Source organism: Dromiciops gliroides, chromosome 6, assembly GCF_019393635.1.
Source record: "Dromiciops gliroides isolate mDroGli1 chromosome 6, mDroGli1.pri, whole genome shotgun sequence".
Taxonomy (NCBI): domain Eukaryota; kingdom Metazoa; phylum Chordata; class Mammalia; order Microbiotheria; family Microbiotheriidae; genus Dromiciops; species Dromiciops gliroides.
The window spans coordinates 139,082,467-139,101,160 of record NC_057866.1 but is presented as its reverse complement, the minus strand read 5'-3'; the positions used below and the strand labels follow the sequence as shown (position 1 = coordinate 139,101,160).

General features: G+C 37.3%; 1 protein-coding gene across 2 annotated transcripts in view; it reads right to left on the bottom strand.

Moving 5' to 3' along the window:
• Positions 1 to 18,694, bottom strand: part of STAP1 (signal transducing adaptor family member 1) — a 57,459-nt gene that overhangs the window by 27,844 nt on the left and 10,921 nt on the right. For both annotated transcript variants that reach the window (XM_043970856.1, XM_043970857.1), the window contains exons 2-3: positions 7,385 to 7,456; positions 418 to 531 (exon numbers count right to left, since the gene is read on the bottom strand). In XM_043970856.1, the coding sequence (XP_043826791.1) occupies positions 418 to 531; positions 7,385 to 7,456 (186 nt within the window). The remainder of the gene's footprint in view (positions 1 to 417; positions 532 to 7,384; positions 7,457 to 18,694) is intronic.

Here is an 18,694-nt window from a genome sequence, read left to right as displayed (position 1 = left end):
AAAACAAAAACAAAATGGATGGAAGCAGGAGCAGCTAGGTGGCTCAATGGATAAAGCACTGGCCCTGGATTCGGAGGACCCGAGTTCAAATTTGACTCCAGACACTAGACACCTACTAGCTGTGTGACCCTGGGCAAGTCACTTAACCCTCATTGCCCCACCCCCCCAAAAAATGGATGGAAGAGAGCAGAAAGGAATGCAGGAAAAAGCATCCACAAGCAGGACATCTTTGAAATCTATGTGATTAACATATTTTATATTTGAAAAGCAAAAGATGGGCAGTTTCACGCCCATTTGATTTGGCAATTGTTAAATTCAGATTAAAAAAAATACAAAAAAGGTGGGGTTATGGGACGGGGTTGGAGGCAGCCAGTATAAATTGGAACCTTCATCCTTGTGGTCAGGTCTGCCCCTCACCTTCAGTTCTACTTCTTCCTTGGGCAGTACCAACAGGAAACTCGCACAACACTTCTCATTCGGATTCTGTTCAGTAAGGCATGTAAGATCTGTCAGGTTTAATTTGTCAATATACTGCAGAGATAAAAGAAAATGACATTTAATTTTGTTTAATGGAAAATACACATGAATAGTCTTAGCAATAGCTATAACTGCTTCTTTTAAAATGAGTTTTAAATTATATTTTACTCAGGGCTCCTCAAAGCCCCAAGGTCAGTTTCTCTCCCTCACTTTTTTTTTTTTTGGTGAGGCAATTGGGGTTAAGTGACTTGCCCAGGGTCACACAGCTAGTAAGTGTTAAGTATCTAAGGCCGGATTTGAACCCAGGTACTCCTGACTCCAGGGCCAGTGCTCTATCCACTGCGCCACCTAGCTGCCCCTGAAGCATATTTTTAAAACTTTATTATTCTTGAGTTTTTTTGGTCTATTTTCTTTTACAACCTAATATGGAAATGTTTTGCATGACTACACGTGTATAACATAGAATTGCTTGCCTTCTTAAAGGAGTGGGGGAGTGGAGAAGGAGGATGGAAGGGAATTTGGAATACAAAGTTTTAAAAATGGATATTAAGGGGCAGTTAGGTGGTACAGTGGATAGAGCACCAGACCTGGATTCAGGAGGACCTGAGTTCAAATCTGGCCTCAGACACTTAATACTTACTAGCTGTGTGACCCTAGGCAAGTCACTTAATCCCAATTGCCACCAAAAAAAATGGATATTAAAATCGTTTTTACATGTAATTGGAGAAAAATAAAATTCTAAATAAACAAAAAATTAATGTTGAAAACCATCTTTATATATTAGAAAAAATTTTAAATAATATTAGGTAAAAAAAATAAAAAGAACAACTACTAATTGTGGTTATAAAGAAAAAAAATTTCTCATTGGCAACATGATGCAAAGAATGAAGTACCAAAAATTGGAAAAATGTTTTTTTTTCTCATGAAACACATTTTTAAAATTCAAGGTTCTACCAAAACCATTATCAGAAGTCCGGGTGAGCCCCTAAGACCTGGTCATCTTCATTAGACTATAAAAAAAATCCATCTCAAAAAATGTTTTAATTATTATTTTTTTTTAATTTCCAATGGGTGAAGTTATAAAGAGCAGTTTTGAACTAAGGCCAAAGGGCTATAAAACCATGTATACTCTTTGACCTGGTAATACCACTACTAGGTTGGTATCCAAAAAGAAATTAAAAAATGAAAAGTTAAATTCAAAATTAAGGAGATGCCCATCAGTTGGGGAATGAGTGAACAAATTGTGGGATGAGATTATGTTGGAACACTATTGTGCTATAAGAAATGATGAGTAGGATGCTATCAGAAAAACCTGGAAAGAGTTACATGAGCTGATGCAATGTGAAATATATGCATACAAAGTAGCAGCAATTTTGTAAGATGATCAGCTGTGAATGACTTAACTATTTTCCGCAAGGACTTATGAAAAAAGCAATCTATCTCCAGAGAAAGAACTGACAATGTCTAAATACAGACTGAAGAATAATTTTTTAAAATTCCTTTTTCTTAAGTTTCTTTTTGCCTGTTTTCTTTCACAATCTGACTAATGTGGAATTGTTTTACATGACTACACACCTATAACATATTGAATTGCTTGCGTTCTTAAGGAAGGAGTGGGGAGGGAAGGAGGAAGATAATTTAGAACACAAAGTTTTAAAAATCGATGTTAAAATTGTTTTTATATGTAATTTGGGGAAGAAATCCTAAATAAATGAAAAAAAATTCCAATGGGCCTGGGAGTCTTTTAACCATTGAGGGAATGAATGAATTGATAAAAAAATATTGATATGCTGAGTAGAGTTGATACAGAATTACAAAACCACCAAATGAAAATAAAGTACTTCACTGAAGTCTTGTATGACACTTTTCCCCCAAGAGAGAAATAGATATGTTTCAATAGCCTGAGAACTAAGGGGATTTAAATACCATCAAAAACATAGGTGCCTAAGCTTCCAATGGAAGCATGACAAATATAAAAGGTCATATAATAAATGAGAGAAGCAAGGAAGAAAATACCTTTCACAACTATGTATAGGGGAAGAGGTATTGACAAAACAAGGGATGGAGGGGATCAGAAAAGATAAAATGCATAATTTTGATTACATAAAATTGTTAAAAAACTCAATGTTGTTGTTGTTCAGTTATTCAGTAGTGTCTGACTCTTTGCGAGCACATAGACTATAGCACGCCAGGCCCTTCTGTCCTTCAGTAGCTTTTAATGTTTGTCCAAGTCCATGTTTGTTTAAGATTAAAGTAAAAGGCAAACAGTTAACTGGGAGAAGTCTTTGAAGCAAGTTTCTCTGAAAAATTTTCATATACAATATATGTAAAGAAACAATTTGAATTTGTAGTAATCAGAGCAATTTCCTACTTGATAATTGCTCAGATGATTTGAACTTTCCTTTTAGAGGAAGAAATGCAATCTATTAAGAACCTTATGAAAACCTGCTACAAATCACTAGTAAAGTGATGCAAATTAAAGCAACTTCAAGGTTTCACCTCACACCCCATCAGATTGGCAAAGATGATTTAAAAAAAGGAAAATGGCAAATGTTGGAAAGACTTCAGGAAAACAGGTACTGTAATATCTTGTTGGTGGAGCTATGAATTGGTACAGCCATTCTGGAAAACTATTTGGAATTATGCCTCAAAATCTACTCAACTGTGCATACTCTTTGACTCAATGATACCAGTACTAGGTCTATACCTTAAAAAGAGATCAAAGGAAGAGGAAAAAAGACCCATAAGTACAAAAATATTTATAATAGCTCTTTTCATAGTGGTATAGAACTGGGAACCAGGGGCGGCTAGGTGATGCAGTGGATAAAGCACTGGCCCTGGATTAAGGAGGACCTGAGTTCAAATCCAGCCTCAGACACTTGACACTTACTAGCTGTGTGATCCTGGGCAAGTCACTTAACCCTCATTGTCCCAGAAAAAGAAAGAAAGAAAGAAAGAAAGAAAGAAAGAAAGAAAGAAAGAAAGAAAGAAAGAAAGAAAGAAAGAAAGAAAGAAAGAAAGAAAGAAAGAAAGAAAGAATTGGGAACCAATGTTACATGTATATAATGGAATATTATTCCAATATAAGAAATGACAAAAGGAAGGGAAAATATATGCCATGAAAGCCCTACTCTTAGGCCTCACCATGTGGTTGAGTTCTGTTCCCAAACACTAGCAAGTGTGAGTAAGATTTTTCCCTATCCCTTAGATACAAGTGATTTAACATTAGTACTAAGCAGTTTATAGACTATAAACTGTGATATTTTTAGTAGCTTAAGAAAATGATAAGGAAGTAAGATGGATATCGAAAGGAGCTAATGCAAACGCTAACTTGTCTACTCTATAATCTTAACCAAAGATTCAACTATCTGACTTGCAATCGTGGTTAGATATAGCCACCAATCAGCTTGAAGGTCAGATACCTAAAATAGTAACTTCTGAACTATAACAGACCAATCAGAGCCAGTGAGAAGTCAGAAAGTCAAGTTTAATCAATATGGTGGAAATTCTTGATAGCTGAGAAACAACTCAGAGAAATATATAAGTCAGAGAGGCTGCCTCTGAGATGGCAAGGACACAGTCCACTAGATGGTTTTTTATGTTATGAGCCTGTTATTTAGTAACAGGGCTATTTTAAGTAGGATATATAGAAAGCAAGTGACTGTAATAGTATCTGACTAATGATCCTATTCCACACTTATTGTATTTGTACCCCTTGGATTATATTAAATTATGGGAGGAGTCATTGTGTATAAATATCTGTGGAACCTGAGGCTTGCAGTATTTGAGTCCTAGACCTGAGACTGGTTTTATTTGTGAGACAGGATCCCTCTCTCAATAAACCTATTTTCTTTGGCTTAGAAACTTGGTTCTTTTTTTTTCCTCTAACACTGCCACTTAGAAATGTTCACAACACAGGTTCTGCCAAGCTGAAAAGCCTTCTAATACAGGACAAGAGATAAGCTATGTACTTCTGTGGTTTTAATTATCATTATCAATGCAGATGACACCCAAATCTATGTATAGTTTTGCATTTCTAACTATTTGTTGTGTGTCTCTACCTAGATGTCCTTTTGTACACATTTCAAACTCAATGTGTGAAAAAGGAACAGATCTTTCCCACAAAACTTGTCCCTTCTCCCACCCTTCCCTGTTTCTGTTGATGGTAGTACCATATACCCAGTTTCCAAGACTTAATTAAAACTTTAGCATTATCTTTGATTATTCCTTCTTTTCACCCCCTTACCCAATCAGTTATCAGGTCCTATCAATTCTACTTTCCCAATTTATCTTGTATCCAACCCCTTTCCATTCTTATCTAGAATACTATAATGACCTCCTAACTGGCCTTCCTGACTCCAGTTTCTCCCTTCTCTAATCCTTTATTAACAGAGATACTAAATGATCTTTTATAATTTTATTTTACTTTTTTAATTAACAAAAATACCTTTTATCTCCCCCTCACCTTTTCTCATTAAAACAAAATCTATATCACAAATATGCATAGTCAAGCAAAATAAATTTCTGCATTTATCAAATCCAAACAATATGTCATATTCTGTATCCCAAATCCATTCTTTGTCAGGAAGTGAGTAACATCATTCATCTTTGGTCCTCATTCCCTCCCTCCTCAATAAACTCATGTGGCTCTCTATTACATCTGGAACAAAATAGAAAATCCTGTTTAGCTTATTAAAGCCCTCCATAATGTGTTCCCTTCCTAAATTTCCAGGCTTCTTACACTTCAGTCCCCTCCAAATACTCTAAGATCCAAGGACACCATCCTTGCTGTTTTTCATATATGATCTTCCATTTCCTCACTCCACACCTTTTCACTAGTTCTCCATACCTTGAATGCCTTCTCTCTGTCTTCTAACTTCCTTGACTTCCTACAAGACAACTCAAACTCTACATTCTGCAAGAGGCCTTTCCTGGTCTCCACCCTTCCTTCCACAACTCCCAGTCATTGCTTCTGCCTTCCTTCTGAAATTACCTCCCATTATGCCATATATATCTTTTATGTAAATAGTTGTTTGCATGTTGTCTCCCCCTTCTGCTTTTTCAGGTCAGGGACATTATTTTTGCCTTTCTCTGTATCCTTAGAACATAGCACAGAAATGTCTGACATGTTGTAAGAGCTTAATAAAAGCCTATGGATTGTTTTGCCAACTATGAAATTATCTTATTAATGCACAAGTCTAACAATGTTACTCTCCTGCCAAAAAACCTTTCATGGCTCCCCTGTGCCCACAGCATAACTCCCAAATGCCTTATCCTGGCAATTAAGCCCCCCACAACTTGGCTTAAATCTCAACTCTGAAGCCTTGTTTCACTCCATATAATGCATTCCCCGTTGCAGCCAGACTGAGCTACTTAATATTTCCTAATCTCATTTTTTCCTCTAAAAACTTCTCTGAATTTGTGAAGTATGCCAAAATGGATTTTCTCCTTTCTTCCTAGTGTGGAAATCCTTCTCTTCCTTCTAAGACAAGGTCAAGCACTAACTCCTTCATGAAGTATTTCCAGATCCTCCATCTCTCAACTGCAAGTGATCTCTCCCTCCTCAAATTTCATACAGTAATTTCTTTAGGCCTGTGATTCTTCATCATTTTTGTATGTCATGGGACCCTTCGTCAGTCTGGTGAAGCCTATGGCTCCCTTCTCAGAGTAACATTTTAAATGCATAAAATTAAATACATAGGATTACAAAGGAAACCAATTACATCGTAAACTCTAAAAGCCTTCATTTGTAATCAAATGGATAGAAGCCAAGAATGATGTGGTAGTGACTGAAGATAACCAAATAGACCCTCTTCTGAGCACTTTGGTGAAAAATGTGGATTGGTTGCTTGCATTTTCCTTATTCTTTTTAGTTAGCTTTAGTAAGTTAGTAGTTTTAGTTAGTTTAGTAAGTTAGTACTGTTCATACTGAAAGTATTTGAAGACTAATTTCAGTATAAGAACATGATCATCCAGAGTAATAATAGACTGAAAGATGAAATTGAAAGGATAATTTCAATCTTTGCTTTTAGAAATATGTTGAAATTCCATTGTTTTCCATGCATTATATTTTAACTTAGGTTAAAATAATTTTACATTTGAGCTACTGAATGTGTAAAAAATAATCACACACTAGTGTTATATACTAGTGTTTCCATAAACATGAAAAGATTCAGAAAAAAAGTTATAGAATTATATACTAAATATATGTTAAAAATAATGCTTCCGGACCCCAAGTTAAGAACCCCTCTTTTGTCCTTAATGTATTTTATCTTTTGTTATAATTCTTTGGGCATATGTCTTATCTCCTCTACTAAATTATAAGTTCCTAAAAAGCAGACGCAATTTTTTTCCTCATCTTTGTATTCCTGTACCCAAACACAGTGTCTAACATAGAATGTGTTTAATAAATATTTATTGAATTTCGTTGAATTCTCCTCCAATAACTAACCTAGCTAGATTCCCAGAAGTTCAACTTATGAAATGGTCTATTAAGGAATGGAGATATTACAATCTACATTGTCAGAAAGAATACCCACATTAATGAAATCATAAACCTTTTGAAAAGTTGAAGTGGAGATATCAATAATGTATATATTAGCAATATAATTATCCCAAAACTAGATTAGGCAGCTAGGGAGCACAAATGGTAGAGTGTTGGAGTTGGAGTCAGTAAGATCTGCTTCATTCACTTACCAGCTGTGTGACGTTGGATAAGTCATGAAAACTTTTCTAGCCTCAGTTTCCTCAATTACAAAATGGGGCAATAATAGCAACTACCTCACAGGGCTGTTGTGAGGATCAAAGGAGATAACAAATGAAGATAACACTTATAGTGTTATATAAATGCTGGCTATTGTTATTATTAACTATAATTATTATATAATCTGTAAGATGAACTACTTACAGTTGGATTTTTTTTGTCGATGTAAAAAAAAAGGGTAGTTCCTCTCAGCTCTGTCCAGTAGTGTTTAAATTCCTGTGGAAAAACAAGTTTAAAATTCATTTTGGTGGTTTATTTTCATCAAACATTTTCATATGCTTTAGAGAAGGAAAAGGCCTTTGAGATTATCTAATCAAGGTAACATCTTTATATTGCTCATTTCTAGGTTCTCTAGGCACCTTTAAATATGATTGACTTTAGTGTTTCACATCATTGTCACAAAGTTCTATACTGAGAAAATAGAAACTATTTATTATGAGCTCCTTTTTCATCTCCTCTACAGCTTTGTTAAGGGCTAAAATTCTAGCTAAACTGTCTAAAATATCTAATGAGTGGTCGCCAATAAATTATAAGCTTTAGCAAGAGTTAGACTTTTAAGCATTTATTAAGGAGAATAAGAATTTGGTAAAGAGAGAGAGAAAGGCCTACATTCCTATCTATTAAAGGGAGAGCACATTTCTAGCTCCGCTCTCCACCAGAGTCCAGAGGAAAGAGCGTGAGACCGAGCGCCAGTCTCTTCCTTCCTCCTCCCACTAGCCCGCATCACTTCCTGACGCCAAAGAAAAGACTCCTGGTCTTGCCCTCAAAGACCTTCGCTTCATGGGCGGAACTCTTCTACAGTAAGTCTCCAGCAGGTGGCATCATTCCAATCGTTACAGCTTCAAAACCCTTGACATCATCCTCCATTAAGGCCAACCCTTGCTCTTTGCCTCTTCTATGTCCCCTAGCATATTGTCCCCACAATCATATTTGGTAATTAATATTAGTTATACTCAGGAAGGAAGATTTCTTCCAACTCTGAAGTTTTATGATTCTATGAACCAAATTGGAGATAGTTAAGAATGGTGTGGACAGGTAGGTACCACAGTGGATACAGTACCAGGCCTAGAGTCAGGAAGACTCATCTTGAATTCAGATCTGGCCTCAGACACTTACTAGCTTGTGTGACCCTGGGCAAGTCACTCAAACTTATTTGCCTCAGTTTCCTCATCTGTAAAAGGAGCTGGAGAAGGAAATGGCAAATCACTCCAGTATCTCTGCCAAGAAAACTCCAACTGGAGTCACAAAGAGTTGGGCATGACTGAAAAACAACTGAACAACAACAACGACAAAATATTGTTGTAGTATCCAGAATATACACATTAGATCATGGTATAAAACCAATAGTCAGCTTAGGCCACTGGATTTGGAGTCAGAAAATCCACATTAGAATCTTGTATTCTCTAACTACCTTTCTGAGTGAAGATGGGCTAGTTCTTTTACCCTTTTACACTTATGAGATTAAATTTCCTCAGTTGTGAAATGAAGACATTGGACTATATGTCCCTTAAGGCCCTTGCATATTGAAATCCTGTGATTCTCTCACTTAACCCCCCTTAATTTGCAGATGAGGGGCCTGAGATCTAGTGAGGAGAAGCGACTTGCTGAAAATCATAGACATGGTAGAGCCTGAATTCAAACTTAGGTCTTCTGAATATTAATCCAGTATACTTTGTTGTTATTTTTGTTGTTGTTTTCTCTTTTCTTGAACCAGACTTATGATTTCATTGATATACAAAGCTCTGGGGCAGCTAGGTGGTACAGTGGATAAAGCATCAGGCCTGGATTCAGGAGCACCCGAATTCAAAGCCGGCCCCAGACACTTAACACTTACTAGATGTGTGACCCTGGGCAAGTCACTTAACCCCCATTGCCTCTCAAAAAATAAAATAAGATATACAAAACTCCAAGTGAGTAAATTTCTTGGACCAATAAAGATGAGCTCTTCCTCTACAATACCAACTCATGGAGAGTTCCATGGGTGCTGAGAGGTTAGGTCACACAACCGGTAAGTACCAGAAGTGAGACTGAATGGAGATCTTCTTGATTTGGAGATTTTTTTCTCTATCCACTATGCCATGTCGTGTCTTTCAGGGCTTTTTGATGATAACTTCTGTGATTTCATTACAACTTCTTGAAATTAGCAGGTGAATCTGAAGAAAAGTTTTGGACATGCTATTTCATTAAGGGAAAATTCATAGTATGCATACTCCTTCCACTGATGTCAGTCTACAACTTATCCCTCTCAAGCCACCATGCTATGCTGTCTGTTGCAGGGAAATGTGAGGTACATCCAAAAGAAATAATTGATCAGTATCAGAGCCAAAGAAAGGATTCTGGGCTTGTAGATTCATATTAGCTAGACTGTTTGTGCTAGTAACTTCTATGTACTTGAAAAACATGATATTTCTCAGGGTTTAAGGGAAGTTATCAATTTGATTCCCTGCTTCTCTCCCAGTGGCCCATTTATTAGTCAGGGTACATAGGCTTATGAAATAGGCAATTATTTTGCTGGAGATCTGTGGATCCCTATGGCATGCTGAGGAGCTTGAAAGTCTCCCAGAACTATCATTCCTTCTCCATCTCCTATCCCACCCCCCAAACTGCCATTAATCTAGCCATTTGGGAGAGGTAGTATAACAGTCGAAAGAGTGCTGGAGAAGGCTAGAAACTTTTGCTCTTGGAGGAGGAGCAGGGGCAAGGTGGAAGAGCACTAGGTGTGAGCCTGTGGCCAGGAAGAGCTCTGTTCCCCCAAATGAAATATAATCACGAGAAGTTGAAGCCTTGTTTGGTTTATTGATTCATTTAAAGAATGATCTGCCTGGATGTACCTGTCTGTTACTCTGTGGGACAGAGTCAAGTTATTCTCCCTCCACTCTTTCTCCCATCTCATTGCTTCAGGCAAACTAACATTATTACTCTGGGGAATCTCCTGTTCTGTTTAAACCTTATTTATCTGCTAGCTCTATTTTGTAGGTAGCAGTACTTTTCTATTTGCTAGCTTATGCTTTTTATAAAATAAACATAAGGTGATTTTGTTGTTGTTGTTGAGAAAGAGAGAAGGGGAAAGAGAGACAGAAAAAGGGGAGGGAGAGGGGGCAGATACAGGGAGACAGGAAGAGAAAGACAGAGAGACAGAGACAGAGACACACCTGGACTAGGAGGCAAGAGAAGGGTAGATTTCCCATCTCTGACATTTCCTGGCTGTGAGACCATGAACATGCCACTTAAGCTCTCTCAGTTTCTTTATCTGTACAGTTAGAGATAATGTTTGTATTACCTGACTTACAGGGTTGTTATGAGGAAAGCACTTGGTAAACCTTAAAGTGCTTTAGAAACACAAGGGGTTTGTGTTTGTTTGTTTAGTATTATTCCTATCTTTCTATCATTTACCTATCTTTCTGAGGGTTGCTGCCCCTGCATTGGACCTAAGGACATGTGCTGTTGCTATATAGCTAGGAAGATGAACTTCCATCAGCATGAGAATGGATTCTTCTGTTATGAGTAAGGGACAGAACCTGGGAACCTACCAAAATTGGTCATAATTCTAAGCATGATACTAAGATAAAACTAATCACTCTTCTAGTGAGCATCTCTCTGGTAATGTGTTTCTGAGGCTCTGATTCCCCAAGCAACAGTCTCACACTCAAAATCCATGCCCAAGGACTATTCTTTCAAACTTCAGGACTGCTACAGTTAAAACCATTGGTGAAGTATCGTAGAAGGCAGGAGATGACCTAGGTTGAAAGAATGTTCTTGTGCAAGTTCCTTCCCTTCTTTCAGCCTCAATTTTCTTATCTGTGAAATGAAGAGGTTGAACGAAATAATCTCTAATGTTCCTTTCAGTTCTAAATTTGAGGAGTCTGAGGAGGAAGTGGAAGTAGATTGTTTATCCTTTTCCTTGCTATTATTTGACATAGTTCTACAAATGTTAGCAATAACAATAAGACAGGAGAAAGAAAATGAGACCAAGCAGAGCTGATCACCTCACTTAAAAGTGTAGCAGAGAGGCAGAGTCTGCCCTGGCACAAAGAAAGACCCAATTTCAGGAACTAAGTCTGGAGAGATGAGTAAATCAAAGAAAACCAGTATCAAGAATTATTACAAATCTAGAGATTTCCCAAGACAAATGGCAAGTAACTGTATAACAATTGCAAGCAAAGACTCAAAAAAGACTCCCTGAAAACTAGAATAGACAAAATAGAAATAATTCACTGAGACACTGGACATTATATTTCAAGTAATCATAAATGAAAACTGCACAGATCCATTAAAACTCAAAGGAAAAGTAAAGATAGTAAGAGCCCACAGATCACCTCCTGAAAGGAATTCCCAAAGGAAAAGACCCAGGGATGCCAAAAATAAAACTCAGAGCTTCCAAGTCAAAGAAAAAGATGTGTAAAAAGCCAGAAAGAAAAAAAGTTCAAGTACCAAGGAACCCAGTCAGGATTACAAGATACCTGGCAGCAGAGAGCTTGGGATACAGTAATCCAAGAGGCAAAGGAAAACTATACCATCTAAGAATAATTTATCTTGCAAAGCTAAGCGCAATCCTACATTAATGAGAGTATACCTAGAGGAGTGGGCATCAGATTGTTATGGGGAAATAGGTGGGGGGGGTTGGGAAAGGGGTAGGGGTTTGGGTTTGGGGTCCTTAGGAATTCCTCTTTAAGGAATTACACCCTCTTGCACACAAATCCAAAAGAATAAGATAATGATTTATTTAGGGGCTAGGGAAGGGAAACCAAGAGAGAAATCCTTGGACTTCTCATGGGGAGAAGGCATGACACAGAGTGTGGCTATGAAATACCAATCTTCTTGAGCAGGAGACAGGCAGATACTTTTATAGGACTGATGGGGGTGATCATCTGACTGTGGCAAGTTCCCTTATTAAGGGAGGACCATCCCCTACTGATGGTGGCTGGGGGAATTGGGTGAGGGGAGGCTCCGGATCTCTCAAGCCATCTCTGTCCTCCTTATGACACAAAGGCAGCAGCCACACCTAATCTTATCTCCCCAGGGGTGGGGGAGACTGGAATGAAGGATGATGGTCCCGGAGCTAGCTCAGTCCTGCTCAGGTTCCACTTATCTCTTTAGGTGTGTCTGTCCTTTGGTTTAGTTTCTCAAGGAGAAGGTTCTTTGGTGTACCCTAGAGAACTTCTAGGGTAGCCTGGGCCAATAACAAAATGAATTTCTTTCTTATAAGAACCAGTCAAATGAGATGTGAACACACATACACACAGAGCTTTGTGTAGAAATTAAAAAAAAAGTTAACTAGGAAATAATCTGCAATGGGAAAAAATGAAGGGGTTAAGAGGTAGGATAATGGGGAGTGAAAAGTTTCAAACAAGACAAATTTCATCTTCAGAGCCTAGAGCCTGAATCCAATACTAAAAGGGGGAAAGATAAGATAGTGTAATGGGGGGAAATGGGTTACGGGTTGAGGTAGGGGTTGGGGTTCTTAGGAATTCCTCTTTAAAGAATTACACCCTCTTGCACACAGAAGTAGTTAGAATAAGGTGGTAGTTTATTTAGGGCCAAGGGAAGGGAAGGGTTGGGGGAGGGAAACCATGAAAGAAATCCTTGGACTTCTCATGGGGAGATAGGCACAAAGCACATGGCTCTGAGGTACCAATCTCCTCGAACAGGAGAATGGCAGATGGGGGGAGGAGTGACCATTTGACTGTGGAGAGTTCCTTTAGTGAGGGAGGAACATCCCCCACTGGTGGTAGCTGGGGGAATTGGGTGAGGAGTGGAGGACCATCCCCCACTAGTAGTGACGAGAGGAATTGGGTGAGGGGTGGCTACGCACCCCTCTTCAGGACACAAAGGCCGCAGCCACACCCAAATTTATCTCCCCCGGTAAGGGAGACCAGAATCTGAAGCTAGCTCATTCCAAACTGGTTCCGCTTATCTCTCTAGGCATTATCTGTCCTCTGGTTTAGTTTCTCAAGGAGAAGGTTCCTTGATATGCCCCAGAGAACTTCTGGGGTGCTCTGCACCCCATGACAATAGGAACCAGTGATTAGGATCGGTCAAGGGGAAGACAGGAAGGGGAAAAGAACAGAAGCAGATTGCTTCTGTTATAAGCCAGTGGTGCTGATCACATTTCTTCTCTTTTACCACCTGCTGCTGGGTAAAGGGAGACCTAAGAGAGGAAATGAGAACTGGGGGGGAAATCTTTGCAGAATTTTTCTCTAATAAAGGTCTGATATATAACTATTTTCATTATCTTCCCCAACCAGGGCAACACCATCTTCCCAGTCCACCAGGTTCACAACCTAAAGGTCATTCTTGACTCCTCACTATCTCTCATGCTCCCTATCCAATCTGTTGCCAAGGCCTATCAATTTCACCTTTGCAACATCTTTCAAATATACCCACCCCTTTCTCTCTTCAGGCACTCTAGTGGAGGTCCCCCTCAATGAATAATTGCACCAGCCCGCTAATGGGTTGGCCCGCCTCAAGTCTCCTCACTACAATAAGTTCTCCACTCAGGAACCAAAGTGATTTTCCTAAGCTGCAGGTCTGACCATGTCACTCCCCCTTCCTTCTACTCAATAAACTCCACTGACTCGCAATCACCTCTAAGATCAAATGCAAAATCCCCTGTTTAGCATTCAAAACTCTTCATAAACTAGGCTCCCCTACCTTTCCAGGCTTCATACACATTAGACCCCCATCCCCACATTCTTCAATCTAGTGGATTTGTGTCCAACCTTTCTGGAAACCAATTTTGAACAATAGCCTGAATGTCACTCAAAGTAATTCTGCTTCTTGGTTTATTGCCAAAGAGATCAAAGAAAGAGGAAAAGTAGCACTTTTTGTTGTAGCAAAGAACCGGAAATACCTATAAATTAGGGAATAGTTGAACAAATTTTGGTATCTAACTATAATGCAGTTTTATTATACTATAGGAAATGGTGAAAGAGACCATTTCTTTTTCTTTTTCTTTTTTTTTGCAGGGCAATGAGGGTTAAGTGACTTGCCCAGGGTCACACAGCTAGTAAGTGTCAAGTGTCTGAGGCCGAATTTGAACTCAGGTCCTCCTGAATCCAGGGCCAGCATTCTATCCACTGTGCCACCTAGCTGCCCCCAAAAGAGACCATTTCAAAGAATCCTGGGAAGATTTGAATGAATGGATGCAGAGTGAGGTGAGCAGAATAAGAAGAATAATTTACATAATAAAAGTTTAAAGAAAACTTTAAAAGATTTAATAACTGATCAAAGTGATTGACCAACCACAACTCCAGAGGACCTATGAGGTGTGATTGACTCAAGGTGCAGAAAGATACATATATTTTCTGACATGATCACTGTATAAATTTTTTTTGCATGACTATGCTTACTTATTACAAGGTGGTTGTTTAATTTGGGGGAGGCTAGCAATAGTGATGCCTGAGGACCATTGAAATATTTTTTTCTTTTTTAATACATAAAAGAGAAGAGCTCAGAAGAAAATTCAAAAGAAATCATAAGCTGGTCAGCTTTGAAAGTAGTTTGTTGGATTTATGATATACTGATAAAAACTGTATAGGAAATAGATTCAATTACATATAGAATCCTCTTTTTATGATCTACTTTGTATATGAAAATGGTCATGCATTTTTCTGATTGATGGTGGAAATGGCGATGGGTAACAAGGAATACTCTGCCTCTCCAATCAGGACCAGTGAGTCAGGGGGGGATGGAGAGAAGGTATAACTAATACTGAAAAAGATGGCTAGAGATAGTGTCATCTGTGAGGAGCCACATTGCAGTAAGTACCAGAAGAAGCAAGAGAGGAAGGGGTGTAAAATGAAAGGAAATTTGTTAATTATAGAGTGGAAATTCCAGGGGGTATAGTTGAAGGGGTGGATACATCAATAATGGTACATGATGTTCCAGTAGGTTTGAGGTAAATGAAAGTGAGGAAGAAGACATCTGGAAAAATAGTTTATTCTTTAACAATGGGAATTCATATCACTCAAATCAGGAGAATAAAGGAGGTGGAAGTAGGTTAACTACTGGGGAATGAAGTCAAGCAGAGAATCAGTGGATACAAGGTCTTCACAAAGCCCTGGAACACAAACCCTTAATAGACCTTAATTTTCTGGCCTGATAAATAGTATTGTTATATCCTTAGGCATTCAAAATCATCAATAAAACTTTTATTTTTGTAGAATTATACAATAAGAACTAGAAAATGTAAATATTTTTTATCCAGTGTACCCAATCTTGTATATTACCCCAAGAAAGTTACTGATGGGGAAAAAAATTTTTGTGCCAAAATATTCTTAATAGTACTACCTATAATACCAAAAATTTGGAAACAAACTAGATACCCAATGATTAGGGAATGATTAAACATATTGTAGGTTGTGAATGTAAAGGACTTTTATTCATAAGAAATTACAAATTTGAAGAATTTAAAGTCATATGGAATACTTATATGAAGTGTTTTAGAGTGAAGAAATTAGAATAAAAAATATATACTCTACACTAAATAATTAAAGACAATAATAACAGCAGAAATTCATATTAACTATATATATAAGATCAAAAGGGATATGAAAATAAGAAAGAAAATTTTAGTATTATTATGTTAAATGTTATATATGTATATATTTGTTTATTAGGGTTAACAATAAGTAAATAACAGAAATTGTATGGACTTATATAATAATTTGTAATATTTTATTTTATTTTGCCCATTTTTCTAACTTTATTTTCTCTTGGACTTGTATGTATAGTTGAATACTTGTATTGGGGGCATGCTGGTAAATGTTTAACAATGGGCTTTCTGAAAAAATGTATGTTTAAACTCACTTTTAAGTTTAATATGCATTAATGTTTTCTTTGTCATTTTCATAAGTCTAGACAATCAATAAAACAATAAATCAAGCCACAACTTGCAGTGATTAATGTTTTCAAAGATATAAGTGTTAAGAGTGAAAATTTAATGATTGGCTCTCAGGATCCCAAAAGATCTGGCTGTGGCATCCTCTTACTTGTCAAGAGAAGTTTCAATAATATATTTTTTTCAAGTCTGGGAGACATCAGGATCCTAGCACTGAAGCTAAACTTTTTGAAATTTTAAGCTAGCATCTTTATGTGTAGGGGCCAATTGATGCTGTGTGTATAGCTGACGGGAGTGAGTCTGAGCTAGCTGAGCAAAATAAATATAATCACATATGATATTATAATCACATAAATATAATTTTGTTGTAATACCATATGCTTCAATGGATGACTGTTTGGAAACAAACTGGCATGAAGCACAATTTAGAGGATCTATTTTGAGTAAAGACAGCCCAGCAAGAGAAACACCAGAATTGTAGCCACAGACAGAAACCAAAGAACACAGATAGAGGGTACAAAGATCTACAGATCATGTTATTCTTCCTCAGTCTCAGTTATGCATGTGGGTAGTAAGAAAGCTTGCATGAATTGTGAATAGAGAGTCTCAGAGATTGGGAGGACTGGACAGAACTTTAGAGATCACTCAGTCCATCCCCTTCATTTCACAAGGAGGTCTTGAGCTAACTGTAGTCTGTTGTTGAGTCTGTATTGTTCATTATTTTTATCAGTGACTTGGATGAAGGAATAGATGACAAACAAATCAGATTCGTAGATGAAATGTAACTGGGAAGGATAGCCCACAGATTGGATAGCAGAGTCTGATTCAAAAAAGGATCGCAACAGGCTAGAATAATGGGCTAAACTGAATAAATTGAATTTAATAAGGAATAATGTACATCATTGTACAGGTTACAAAAACAACTTCACAAATTCAAAAAAGGGTAGGTGTCACTAGATAATAACTCATATGAAAATACCTGGGAGTTTTAAGGCACTATAAATTTCAAATTTCAAGATTCAACAGTGGGATACAGCAGACAAAAATACAATTCACTCATCAGTAGAGATACCCAGGCAAATCAATTAAGTGGTTCTTAAAATCTAGAAGTATGCATATTTATAGGTTACTATATCAGGAAGATTTTAAAAAAGGAAGTTCAAAGGAAGTCTTTATTTTTTAAACATTTTAATTTTTCCAATTATATGTAAAGACAACTTTTAACATTAAAAAAAAAATTGTGGGGCAGCTAGATGGTGCAGTGGATAAAGCACTGGCCCTGGATTCAGGAGTACCTGAGTTCAAATCGGGCCTCAGACACTTAACACTTACTAGCTGTGTGACCCTGGGCAAGTCACTTAACCCCAATTGCCTCACCAAAAAAAAAAAAATTTTAAAGAAAAAATTGAGTCCCAAATTTTCTCTCTCCCTCCCTCAACCCCACCTCCCCTCTGTTAGGCAGAAAGCACTTGGATATAGGATATACATGTGCAATCATGCAAAACATATTTCCATATTAGTCATGTTATGAAAGAAGATGCAAGCAAGAGGGGAAAAAAAAACCCATGACAAAATAAACTGAAAAAAAGTATGCTTCGATCTGCATTCAGACTCTAAACATTCTTTCTCTGGATGTGGATAGCATTTTTCATCATGAGTCATTTGAAATGGCCTTGGATCACTGTATTGCTAAGAATAGGTAGGTAACCCTCATTGCCCTGCAAAAAAAATTTAAAAAATTTAAAAATAAAAAGATAGAAAAAAAAGAGAAGGTGACAAATGTTGCAGGGGCTGTAGGAAAAACACACACTAATGCCCTATGAGGGGAAGCTTTGAGTTGGTCCAGTCACTCTGGAAAGTAATTTGAGCTCTGCTCAAAGATTCATCCAACTATGCATACCCTTTCATCTAGCAGTAGCATTACTAGGCCTATACCTCAAAAAGATCAAAGAAAAAGGAAAAAAGACCAACATGTACAAAAAAAAAATTTATAGCAGTTTGTTTTTTTTTAGTGGCAAAGAACTAGAAACTAAGTGGGTGCCCAACTAGGTTATAGCTAAAAAAAAATATGGTATGGGAATGTAATAGAGTACTATGATGCTCTAAGAAGACAATATGGACAGTTTATGAGAAACCCGGAAAGATCTGTGTTAAATGATAAAAAATAAAATAAGCAGTACCAGGAGATCAATTTATACTATAATATCAAATAACTTTGAAAGATTTGAGAACTCTCATCTATGAAATGGCTGATGCTATGAACAACTACTCACCTCTTAAGAGAGAGAAAATAGATTCAAGAGGTTGAATGAGACAAACATTTTTGGGTATGCCAATGTGGTACTTTGTTTTTCTTGACTATGCATATTTGTTAAATGAATCTGGTTTTTCTTTTTCTTTTTTCTAACGGTGGTGGAGGAAGTGATTTGGAGAGAAAATAAATGCTAGCTAATAGAAATAAAATAAAAAATTTAAAAATCAATAATATGCCTCACTCTGCCTCACTTCTTGTCTTCTTTTCACAAAAGTTGAAGATGAGACAACTCCTCAGCCACAGTTGAGTCAACAGGTAAGTTCCTGCACTCACTATTTGGGATCAGGTCCCACCCACGATC